The sequence below is a fragment of the Rhinoraja longicauda genome, chromosome 27, assembly GCF_053455715.1.
Source record: "Rhinoraja longicauda isolate Sanriku21f chromosome 27, sRhiLon1.1, whole genome shotgun sequence".
Taxonomy (NCBI): domain Eukaryota; kingdom Metazoa; phylum Chordata; class Chondrichthyes; order Rajiformes; family Arhynchobatidae; genus Rhinoraja; species Rhinoraja longicauda.
Window position 1 is genome coordinate 11,709,764 of NC_135979.1, and position 13,324 is coordinate 11,723,087.

The following is a 13,324-nucleotide window of genomic DNA, read 5'->3' on the forward strand; positions in this document are numbered from 1 at the left end:
TAGCAAACAAGTAAGGCAAATAATCATTAATAACCATATATAAAAATAAAAATCCCTCTCACCTTGGTTGAACTTGAATGATAGCATGATCATATTGTGGACATCGACATCTTAGAGTGTTATGGTTGACCTGAAACTAATTTTTAAAACATGTATTTATTTATGGGATGTGGACATTGATGACAGTGCTACCCTTGAACTGATGATGTAGTTAAGTGTCATCTACACGGGTGGGTGTGGAGTCGCATATAGCAATCAGATAAGGATGGCAAATTTCCTTTTTGGAAGGACACTGTTGACTCCCTTCACTGGATGAATAAAGTTCCTTAAATCAACTTATACATAACGTGTAGAAATGGAACATGTATAGTGCACAAGGTCCAGCGTCAGTGGGGCCTTTTGTGCAAATGGAAACTGTGGAATGTCACTCCATTCTCTGTTCCAAAGTCCCAGCCAAAAATTCTGGATAGTGTCTGGCATTCAGCACAAACTGTAGGTGGTCGAATATAGCCATTCTAACAAGGAATGAAGATAATCAAAGAGGACCTGAAAAAATGTTTCCTTTTCATGTCATGAGCATGTGGACCACATGAAGAAGGAAATTAACTATTCAGGGATCAATTACCTTTCTGTTATAAAGCTGTGAAGTCTTTCTACAGGTCTTACTGATAGACAGTTAATGTGTAATCCTAAGGACTAAGTATATGAATTGTGAAATTTGCAGGTTAGTCTTCCAGCACCTTTATGAGAACATGGGAACATAGGAAAATTGGGACCCATGGGCTCGTCTCTTCTCTGCAAGTTCAACATAGTCCTCAATTCCTTGACTTTTCAAAAAACTAATCAACTTTTTAAACACCCTGATGATCTAGCTTCCACAGCCCTCTGCGATATATTGCAAGACAGGTAAATTATCTTCCAAAGAACATCATTAGAACATTACATAATAGGAAACATGGCAAAATTGGATTACAATTAATGTCCCAGTATCCAGTTGCCACATGTAAGTTTATACACAGTAATATTTTGTTTGCTTCTTCCATCTTAGATGATGAAATTTGCCTGGGATAACTATAGACGATATGCGTGGGGAACCAATGAACTCAAACCATTGTCAAAGAATGGACATGCAAGTGGCTTGTTTGGTGAGTAACTACATGAAACAATTATTCCTTATAAAATCATTTATTTAGGATAGAGGTATTTTATAAGCCATTTGGTAGGTTTCAAGGTCAGTTTATTCTCACATGTACCAATTAAGGTACAGTGAAAATCGAATTACCATACAGCCATACTAAAAGAAGCAACAAGACACACAATTACATAAAAGTTAACATAAACATCCACCACACTGGATTCCCCATGTTCCTCACTGTGATGGAAAGCAATAATGTCCAATCTCCTTCCTCTTTATTCTCCCGCGGTCGGGGCAGTCGAACTATCCGCAGTCGGGGGGGGGGGGGGGGGGATCGAAACACCTGCAGCCGGTGGTCGAAGCCCCCCGCGTCGGGGCGATCGAAACTCCCGCGTCGGGACGATTGAAACCCGCGTCGAGGAGTTCGAAACTCCTGCAGCTTGGAGTCCCCGATGTTGGTCTCTAACCAGAGGCTGTGGACTCCGCGATGTTAAAGTCCGTCGGCACCCACGGTTGGAGCCCCAAAGACGATCCCCAACAGGGATCACGACTCCGTGATGTTAAAGTCCTGCAGACTCCCGCAATGGAGCTCCCGGTCGATCTCCAGCAACGGCCGCCAACTCCTTGATGTTAGACGGTAGTGCGGACGGAGATACGATGTGGAAAAAAAATTGCATCTCCGTCGAAGTAAGAGATAAGAAAAAGTTTCCCCCCAACTCCCCCCCCTCACATAAAACAAGCTAAAGAACTAAAAAGCAAATATTTAACACACACAAAACAGACACAAAAAAGGAAAGGACAGACAGACTGTTGGCGAGGCAGCCATTGCTGGCTCCACCCGGTGACTCATGTCTTTAAGCATGTCTTTGCTAGCGAGAAAATATTACAGTCAGTCAGGAAAAGTCGAACTATGTAACTAATTATGGGTCAAATAATGTTCACAATTGACCATATTAGTCTCTGGATTTCTCAGATTAATTAGAAGAGCAGTTAGTGATCCAATGTTATGAAGGTTGATGGAACATTTGGAGAGGAATACTGTAAACAGTAATGGGATAATATATCTACTGAGGGGATTGGGGGAGGGGATTGATGAGAAGTTGGCAAGATAGGTCATGGACCCAGTAGGTAAAGGGCTTTGGGAGTAAGATAAAGATATTCATGGGTGGGGAGACATTGAAGGGAAATGAAATGAAGAATATGTGCCCTTTTCAAGGCCGCGACATTGTTCCTATACCAACTGAAGCATTGGTTAGCTAGACGATGCAAGCAATATTTCAGAATTAGCGATTTTTTTTTTGCCTTGGTGCTGATTGGGTGGACAATGTTACCCTTTCATTGATTTCAGAGAGATGAATCCCTCTACTGTAAATAGGGCTGTTTTAGTTCCTCCAATATTCTCTTTGTAAATTTATCTTACATTCAAGTAGTTGTAGCTGAAATAAGTGGCATAAAATTACATTTCCCCATATCACAAGGAAACTATCCGGCTGACATAACAAAAATATCTAACATCTGTAAATCTGGTGTTTTATTGGAGATATATTTCAGACATCTTTCTACACGTACTAAAAATACATTCCGACAAATTGAACCCATTTGTGGAAATATTTACGTGTAATTTACGCATTAAAAAAATTTGTGCATGGTAAATTACATCCGCAATAATTTCCAAGTCAAGTAATGTCCACAGAGAAATAGCCCTGGGCACTTTCAAGCATAATTCACATTGTATGCCAGAGAACTGCCCAGATGTGTATCATATATCAAGTAATATTATTTAATACCGAGCTGCCATTTCAAGGTTTACAGAGAAACATGGCAGCCCAACACAGCAGAGTGTCATGTCCCCCTCATCCCAACTATTTTTTCCTTGCCTCCATGACAGCTGTACTGTAACTAACATGAATGGTCTTCATAAAGAGATGACCTACTTCCCAACAGCCAGTATGATAGTAATGCAGCAACTGCCAATGGAAAGCTTATAGATACCATTTTTGCAAATGATTCTGCATGAAAGCCCCTTTAATGATTTTATTAAGTAGATTTTTCACCTATCTTTTGTGTCGCCCACTTGTACACAACTGATATGTGCAACATTGATTTAACGCAAGTGGAAAGGGTGACTTCCAATTCCGACAGCCAACTCCTTAATTTTTAAAGAGACTTAGACAATGGACAATAGGTGCAGGAGTAGGCCATTCAGCCCTTCGAGCCAGCACCGCCATTCATTGCGATCATGGCTGATCACTCAATCAGTACCCCGTTCCTGCCTTCTCCCCATACCCCCTCACTCCGCTATCCTTAAGAGCTCTATCCAGCTCTCTCTTGAAAGCATCCAACGAACTGGCCTCCACTGCCTTCTGAGGCAGAGAATTCCACACCTTCACCACTCTCTGACTGAAAAAGTTCTTCCTCATCTCCGTTCTAAACCTTTTTGACACATCTAAATATTCATTGCTTCAGCTGTCTGTCACTTCACACAGGCCTGTTTGAGTGAAATTATTTGATGCTGTACCATTAATTATTTGTCCAGATGAATTTCCCTATTTTTTTTAGTTTCTCAAAGGCAATCTCTGCTTAGACACAAGGGATTTCTGTTATCTCCATGCTTTTAGCAAATTAATATACATTTCTTTTTTCTAGAAGACTGATTATCTTTGTAGTTTACGGGCCTTATTTTTTCCCCACAGTCTTTTGCAGTCAGTGGGGATTGCTAGAAGCAAAATTTGGTTGCCCTTACTGAACAGTTTGCCCTGGTGTGCCTAAACTAATTAATAAATGATAAATCTTACTTTTGGGGTTCCTTGCGGAAGATTGCCTTCGTTATGATATAATTCTTCACTAAGGTGGTGAACGAGTGAGTTGATTCTGAGACTCCTGATCTAAATCTAAATAAAGAAAGCCATGAAGGTAGGAGGAGCAAGTTGGCTATGAAAGATTGATGAACATTACCTAGAGCAGGGGTGTCAAACTACCAGCCCACGGGGCGGATGCGGCCCGCGAAGGCGTCCAATCTGGCACGCGGGATGATTTGGGGTAAAGCCAGCGCTGTTAGATTATACACAGAAAGTGAGCTACATGACCGCTTAAACTCGCAGGAAATATGAATTTTGCACAGAAGGAAAATGCAAGTCCGAACTGCGTTTTCCACCTCTCCACTCCCCAGCTCCCGGGAGTGAGTGGAAGCTACGCTCACATCCGGCGATGCGGTGGGAAGGGGCCGGCGCTGGGGAAGGTGGGGAGTCTCAGCGTTGCTGTGGACATCGGGAAATGCCTGGGCTGCCGCCACAGAGTCCGCCACTATGTACTCACCAGGTGAGTGCATGGATAGAGGCTAGTGGGAAGTCACCGCACTGTGAATGGGGCCGCAGCCAGCGATCCAAAATCTGAGCTGCTCTCCAGGGTGGGGGCTCTGGGTTTGGGTTAAGGTTAGGTGGGATGTGAAGATGTGCTGGTAGTTATGCAGGAATAGGGAAGAGATGGGAGAAGTTGGTGGTAAATGAAGGGGAGGGGGAGCAGATGCGGGAAGAGAGGGTTTTTAGGTATGAGGAAGGGAAGAGAGGGTCTCGAGGGAGGGGAAATGGGGGAGTAGGTGGTAAAGAAAGGAAGTAGGGAGGGAGGGGGTGAGGAAGGGTGCAGATGAGAGATGGAATGGTGTTGGGGATTTAGGGACGAGGTAAGGAAAGATTCAGGTGTCCTAAATTTTCTGAGAGGCAACTTTTATCATTGTTCAACTTCTATCAAGAAGTTATTCTTCACCCTTGTTCGACCTCATTTGGACTACGCAGTTGCAGCATGGGATCCGTACACAAATAGAAACATTTCTTCCATCGAACGTGTCCAAAGACAGGCAGCTCGATTTGTTACAAATACCTATGAGAGAGAAGCGAGTGTTACCAAACTTCTAAATTCATTGGGGTGGAACTCGCTCCAAGACAGATGTAAAGCCCACCGTTTGACCTGTTTTTGCAAAATGTTAAATGGTCAGCTCGACATAGATTACCAAATCTACACCAAACCCAAACCATCAGGAGCAGATGAGGGCATTCGATTCAATTCGAGATACCAGCTGCCAAGACAGATGTGTGTAGCAATTCATTCTCCCCTTGCACAATTAAAGCATGGAATAGTCTTCAACCTACTATAGTTACTCAACCAGACGCAACTAAATTTAAGGTAGCTCTTCTCCAAGAAGCCCTTCTTGCTTAAGTCCATACTCCGCCACCTCCAGTTTAAATTCGGAGATGAGGAAGAACTTTTTCAGTCAGAGAGTGGTGAAGGTGTGGAATTCTCTGCCTCAGAAGGCAGTGGAGGCCAGTTCGTTGGATGCTTTCAAGAGAGAGCTGGATAGAGCTCTTAAGGATAGCGGAGTGAGGGGGTATGGGGAGAAGGCAGGAACGGGGTTCTGATTGAGAGTGATCAGCCATGATCGCATTGAATGGCAGTGCTGGCTCGATGGGCTGAATGGCCTACTCCTGCACCTATTGTCTATTGTCTAAATTCCATTTGGAATATTTTGGAGGACCAAGAACCAAGAAAGAGAGAGGATGAAGTAAGGGAGAGGAGTGGGGGAGTAGTTGGAAGGAAGGAAGTGGGGATGAGAGAAGGGATAGGCTGAGGAAAGGGAGAGGGCAGGTGAGGGAGAAGGTGCGGGTAGAAAAGGGCATAAGATGTGATGGGAGAGGATGTGAGGGAAAGGAAGAAAGACCTGAGAAGGATGGGTAGCGAGGCCTTCAGGTGAGATGATGGACAGACCATCTTTTACCATGCCAGATAGCTGCTGTTTGGCTGTTCACCTCCCAGCCAGCCCATTGTGGGCAAAACATAAACACTGTAGGAAGATTACAAGACAGGGGAACAGAATTAGGCCATTTAGCTCATCAACTCTATTTTGCCATTCAACCATGGCTGATCTATTTTCTCTCTCAACCACATTCTATTGTCTTCTTTCTCCCTGCAACCTAATCAAGACCTATCAATCTCTGCCTCAAAAATACCCAATGTTTTGGCCTCCACCGCTGTCTGGGGCAATGAATTCCACAGATTCGCCACCCATTCCTCCTCATCTCCATTTTGAATGTATGACTTTTTATTCTGATGCTGTGACCTCTGGTCCTAGAGTCTCCTATTACTGGAAACATTATTACCACATCCACTCTATCTAGGGCCTAGGTACCAATCATAAAAGTAATGCTTGCTAGACATTCTTCTTCATAAGAAACAAAATTCGTAAAGTGAAACACTTTGTAGTTATAGCAGAGACTGAGACACATGAGAGCAGGTTGAAAAAACAAAGGCAATGAAAGCTGTGGGAGCAGGCGTGCGTGCACAACTGATCTAGCCCACATGAAGTCGCATTTTGCCCATTCCGGCCCGTGACCTAAAATGAGTTTGACACCCCTGACCTAGAGAGTTAACAGTCAACTGTCAATTCCACCGGGTGGTGCCGCGATGGCAGCCTTGCCTACAGTCAGTCTGTCTTTTTCGTATTTTTTTGTTATTTTTAGTGTGTTTTAAGAGTACGTGTTAATGTTCTCTGGTTTGTTTTATGTGGGGGAGGGGAGGGGGTGTGGGTCGGGGGAAACTTTTCTTCAATCTTTTACCTTGCCGGAGATGCGATTGTTTTCTGGATCATATCTCTGATCGCTCTGCGGCCTAACATCATGGAGCTGGAGGCCTTGCTCGGGACTGACTTTGAGCCCCACTGCGGGGACGTGGACTTGCCATCAGAGCGTGCGATCCCTTGCCTGGGATTGACGCTCCAACCGCGGCCTGCGAACTTCAATATCGAGGAGTTCACAGTCTTGGGTAGAGACCGATGTCGGGAGCTCCCAATGACGCAGAAGGTTTCGACTAGACCCGACCTGGGTCAGATCGTCCGGCGTGGGGCAGTTGCGATTTCTCCCCCCCCCCCCCCCGATGCAGGAGTTTGATCGCCCCGATGCGGAGGGCTTGACCGCCGGCTACGGGAGTAAGATCATCCCGTCAACGGAAGGCTCGAGGCCTCCGACTGCGGGAGAACAAAGGAGGGAAGAGATTGAACTTTTTTTTTGCCTTCCATCACAGTGAGGAATGCGGAGGAGTCACTGTGGTGGATGTTCATGTTAAAATGTATTTTGTGGGTTCTGTTGCTGTTTATTAGGATGACTATGGCAAATGAAATTCCTCGTATGTTGCAAAACATACTTGGCTAATCGGTGCAACTGCACTTTGAGTTTGGTACACATGTTTGCTTGCCACATCTAGGGAAGGATGTTTTTTCTATGGAGGGTGTTCAATAAAGGATCGCCACATTGATTTGTATGATGGCAGGACTGTCATATGAAAAGAAATTGTCAATTAGGCTAATATTGTCTCGAGTTTGGAAAAATGTCAGGGAATTTCATAAAAGGCCACAAAAATGTAACAGGACAGACAGATTAGATGTATGAGGGATGATCCCAATGAATTGAAAGTCCAAGATCAGGGATCACAGTTTAAGGATAAGGCATTAAGACTAAGATGATAAATTTCTTATCCCAGAGAGTAGTGAACTTGTGGAATTCTCTACCACAGAAAGTAATGGAAGTTAAATTATTAAATATATTTGAAACGTAGTTAGCTTTTGTTTTTAGGTTAAAGGGATCAAAGAATATTGGGAGAAAGTTGGGACAAACTACTGCATTAGGATGATCAGCCACGGTCATATTGAATGACAGAGCAGCTTCAAATGATTGAATGGTACAGTTGCTCATATTTTATATATTTCTCTGTATTTGCTTCTTCCTGATATGGACAGATTCTCTGATCATGGGGTCTCGGGTGGATCTTCAACTACAATAATAAGGATCTGTTCTCTTGTTCCTCAAGCATTATCCCTCACTGCTGGATTTTTCAATATGGCCAATCTACTGAACTATATCAGAGCCAACAGTAGACCATTTGAAGTTAACTTCCCATCAATTAATTCCCAAAGATCACTTGTTGAGAGAATTCAGAGACTATCGTTTCCCATCATACATTAACTATGGTTGTGGAATAATAGCACTCATTCTTATATATGCACTGTGGTTCTGTTTTGGACCCTAAAGTAATCGAGAAGATTGGCGAAAATGGGCAATTATTAAGAACACAAACTTCTGGAATCAGTCTGCGCAGTCATCTCTTCATAATTTATCTCTGTAATAGCAAAACATAGATTGTACAATCAGAAGTACCTCATCAATCTGAAACCTCTACCATCGACAAGATCAGCCAAGTACATGCTATTCTGCCATCTGCAGCTTCTTCCCCAAGGTAAACTTTCAATCACCGAAGCTCTCATCTTATTTGCATTGTAGAAGTGCTTCACTAGAAGGACTGTAGAGGTTCCAAAAGGTGGGTCACCCCCACTTGCCCAAAGGCAATTAGTGATCAGCAATAAATACTGACCTTGCTCGTGTTGCCCACATCCCAATAAATTAATACATTTAAAAAAATGCTGCTTGGAGGTTTGTTGTAAAATATCGTGTCGGCTTTGTACTATAATTAAAATAACGCATCTAAACTTAACAGATTTACCATTCTTAATTTTCTCATTAAAAAGTTACAATGTCTTTTTCCAACTGATGGTGCCAATCAGTCTATGGGAACTCTCATTCTTCAAGTAAATGAATGCCCATGTTGCAAGCTAGTTTCTTGGTTATAAATGCTGCTCTACTATGACCATCAGCCTAAGTATCTGCAGCTTGTCTTGTCTAACTATTTCAGTGTTCAAGTTCAGATCCATTGATCTGTGACAACCAACTACATCGAGTTTGCCAGATGATTCATCCCAGTTTGCAGACAGCAAGGTGTCGTGTGTGTCTGTACTCCTATGATTCTGGAGGTTTCCTTAGGACATGTGATAAGGATTGAAACCATTGAAACAATGTATGCTTGGCTCACGATTTCCATGTCCAGGGGTCGGTAATCTGCTGCATTCATTGGTTCACGAGCTGAAGTTGACCTTTTCGGGTCCTCTTCCAAAGATTAATGCATGATCTTTGGTCGGTGTTTCACTTTTCTTGTTCAGAGAAAGCATTCATAGTCTTTGTCATCTGGAATCATTTTTTGCCACTTCAAGCTAGGTAAGATAGGGTGTAGGCCTTCTTTGGTTACCATACTTTCCATCAAATTTTATTCCTTAGCTTTAGTTCTTTCTGCCCTCATCATCATTCAACTCATTTCTATATGGAGTTTGTGTTGTGCCAATGTGGATTTCATGAAAGGTATCATAATTTCTTCCGTGATTAGCCTGGGCCTATAATGGCATAGTGCTACTTTTCTCTTTAAAAAGCAACACATAAACTGGCCCAGATACTCGTGGACAATTTGACACCTATTCTAGAAATTATTGTTCAAAACAAGGTAGCTGTTTTTTTTTAACCTACAGCAACAACAATGATTCATAGAGTCCTACAGCATGGGAATAGGCTATTCGGCCTGTCCACACCCACCAGTGTTTACCCATCTCATCTTTCAATACTTGGCCCCTGGCTTTCACTACATAGAATATTCAAGAACTTGTTTAGACGCCTCTTAAATGCTACTAGCAACTCTGTTTCCACCACTCAGTTTGGTAGTGCATTCCAGTACTTGCCACTCTGAGTAAAAGAGGGTCCCCTTCTGATCCCGTTTAAATCTCTGACTCCTTACCCTAAATCTATGTCTTGTAGTTTTATTCGCCTCTGACAATGGAAAAGGATTCCTGCAGTCTATCCTATTTATACCCCAAATTATGTTTCAGCAAGTACATTCTTGCACTTAGTTATTTCCTGTTTGACTTCTCCCGAAACAACCCATTACAGGTACTTAGAATCAGACTTAAATATACTGCGTGCATTAATCATTGTTACATTGTATGCAATTTCTTAAATTAAACTGCTCTGGAAGATTCAATGCACTTAAGAATACCTTTTTCTTTGTTAATAAACAAGAATATAATGTTGAACTTGTAAAAGTTCTTAGAATGGTAATACCTCTGACAATACAGTACTCCCTCAGTTTGCAGTGAAGAGTGAGCCTATGTTATATACCTGAAGTGAAACTTCAATCCATGGCTTAATTTAGATATCAGAGTATTTCTGTTTTGTAGGTTCACAGCATTGCAGCCTGCTGGGCTAAATTAACTGCTTGCATGGTGCAATATTTGATACTTTTGATAAATGGATTTCATTTTGATTAAGCAAAAGGAAACCACTGCTTCCAGTTTCTTTTATTGTTCATAAGTTATAGGAGCAGAATTAGGCCATTCGGCTCATCAAGTATACTCCGCCATTCAATCATGGCTGATCTATCTTTCTCCACCGTAGAAATTTCCATTGACAGCCTCCACAGCCTTTTGTGGCAATGAATTCCACAGATTCACCACCCTCTGACAAGAGATTTCTCCTCATCTCCTTTCTAAAGGTGGCACATCCTTTTATTTTGAGGCTATGGCCTCTGGTCCTAGATTCTCCCACATTCTCTCCACCAACTCTATCCAGGCCTTTTTTTTAGAAAATATATTGAATTGTCAAAAGCATTGAGATATGTACTATTGCGCTCTGTATTCTTCCTTATTTATTAGATGACACTTTAATGTGGGAAGAATTTTCTGAATACATCTTAATAATAGAGAAACTGAAGATTGGAGATTTTTTTTAGCAAGATGTTATAGAGAAAGTGAGGAAGAAATGTATTAAAGATGGATTTAATAAAATTAGCAATGAAGGGCATCAGTGACGTGGAAGGTATTCTTTTTAAGCGCAGAGAAGATTTAGGGAGATTTACTAAAGCAGCTCAGAATCATGAAAGGCCTTGGTAAAAGAGATTCTACTTTCAGTAATTGAAGGATTGGAGGACATGGATTTAATTAGCGATAGAACTTGGAATTTTATTTACATGATGAGTTAGATAAAATTTACCACTGAATGCAGAAGAAGCTGATTCAAAAGTTAATTTTAAAAGTTAATTGGATGAATCCTCAAGGGGTAAGACAATAAAGGGACTATGTGGATGAAGCTGGGAAGCAGAAGCGTTTTCTAAGAGTAATCATGATTCTGTGGGCTGAATAATCATCTGTGCTTGGATTCTATGAATCTAAATGAGAAAAGGACTATTACAAAGTAACAAATGCATGGAAATTTACTTACAAAACTTTTTTTTCAGCATAATGAAACCAAAAAATTCTCAATGTTAATTTTTATATTGAAAAAATGACCACTTATAGGTTGCCTCATGCCACTCCTGAAATTCATCCAGCAGTCCCCAAATATAACTCACCCTTATGCCCCAGTACAATGTCTGCATTGGGGTGAATGGGATAACATCAAATCCTCTTTGGGTTATTTTGGGGGTATTGTAGGGTATCTTACTTCAAAAGGAAGATAGTCTTCCTAGCACGGTGTGATCCTGGGATAAACAGATAGGTCCTTAATCTGTATCCTTCAGTTTAGGCACTCTCGTCTCCTACACCTTAGCTATCCCCACATAGCATTCTGTTTTGAGTGCAGAAGAATTTCTAGGCATTGTTATTTTCTAAGTTCACCTAGATTTAAGAGATTTTTAGAGCATGAAAATATATAGAAGCAACTAATTAAAAATTGCAAACATATACTTGAATAGTTAACTAACTAAATACCTGAATCCTCCATAATGTGTGTTGCAAAATTTTCTGTGGCATGAACTTTGTTACTTGCAGATAAGTGCCATATTATAAACTGCTGAAAAAGTAGTACTATAGTGCTTCTTGGAATAAGGGAATTTTAACAGTTTGATATGTGATAATTATTGCTGAAGAAATCTTTGGCTCGAAAAAAACTAATTTTATATGTGGAATCTCAATCCGAGGAGAAAATTAGTGTATGACATTGAAAAAAGGTGACACTTCTTTCATTTTTTCCATCTGTTTCTTATCTCTCTACCTTAATCCCATCTGTATTTCCTATCTGTATATTTTCTTTATATACATCATTTAAATCTAATTTATATTTCTTTCTTCTTCCTGGTTTGGAATCTACATGTCTCAGTGAGGATTTTTCATTTCGATTGGTTGAAGAGCCTCGCTGTCGCTTTCTCTGCTCACACATGCCACAGATTCTCTGTAGAGGCTGCCAGGCTGAAAAAGACGCTGGATCAGAGGAAATGCCCATTAACGAGCGAGCAAAAAATCTGTGAGCAGCTGTCAGTGAGGTGAATGGGGACACTGTTCTTTCACTGGTGTGAGAAAAATCCTGGTCAATAGGGACACGAGGATTGATTAACTCAGTGGGACATTGATTGTCCTATTGTCCGGATCGTTGTGGGGACGATCGTCATGGGGCGCTAGGACATCTACTCTTCGAACCAGTGCTCTTGCACTCGTGTAGAGCGCCGCTGAGTACGCCGCCCCAGCATGGTGCCGCAGCGCTCATACCAGCAACTAGATGCCACCCTCAACGACACCATGCGGATCATCACTGGCTGCCTACGCCCTACTCCGACGGATCTCCTGCCGGTGCTCGCAGGTATCGCACCCGCCAACCTTCGCAGAGGGTTCTTCACTCATAGGCTGGTGTGTAAGGCCCCATCGGACGCCAAACATCCTTTGCACCACCTCGCCCAGGATTCACAGCAACTGGGACCTCAACGAATGTCATCTCGTCACCCTTTCTCCCGTCATGCAGCGACCCTCTGTGGCTCTGGTTTCAACATATTAGGAGCATGGAGAACCAGCTGGGAACAGATATCGCGACCTCTTCAATTCACTGTCGCACCGAACACCACAGCCCCACCTGGCTCGGACATGCCCCGCAAAGAGTGGGTCGCCCTGAACCGGCTCCGCACAGGGGTCGGCCGGTTCAATGCCAACATGCATCGTTGGGGGTTGCATCCATCAGCAGCCTGCGTGTGTGGAGCAGACCAGCAAACAACGCAGCAAGTCATTTTCGACTGCACTGTCCTCCGTCCCCCTGGTGGAGGGGTAGACCTCATGGCCCTTGACAACAGCACATTGCACTGGCTACAGCGCCTGGAGGACGTTACATAATTTCTGCTGCCTCAAATGCAAGAAGAAGAAGATTGTCCTATTTGTTTGCTCTGTGTATGCTGGAGTTAACTCTCTCCATCCATATCTATTCTAACTATATTGTGGGGATTATCACACAGTCTTATTCAATATTTTAGGGCTGTCTAGACCACAACATGGTGGAATTTTTGTGGCATTTC

General features: G+C 42.4%; 1 protein-coding gene across 3 annotated transcripts in view; it reads left to right on the top strand.

The window, feature by feature from the left end:
- LOC144606880 (mannosyl-oligosaccharide 1,2-alpha-mannosidase IA-like) overlaps positions 1-13,324 on the top strand; it is a 79,126-nt gene that overhangs the window by 16,944 nt on the left and 48,858 nt on the right. For 2 of the 3 annotated variants that reach the window (XR_013548995.1, XM_078423334.1), the window contains exon 2: positions 1,049-1,145. Coding sequence is in view for 2 of the 3 variants with exons in the window: in XM_078423334.1 (XP_078279460.1) it covers positions 1,049-1,145 (97 nt within the window). In the remaining variant the exon portion in view is untranslated. Of the gene's footprint in view, positions 1-801; positions 907-1,048; positions 1,146-13,324 lie in introns of those variants that run through there. The other variant, XM_078423335.1, reaches the window with a different exon arrangement.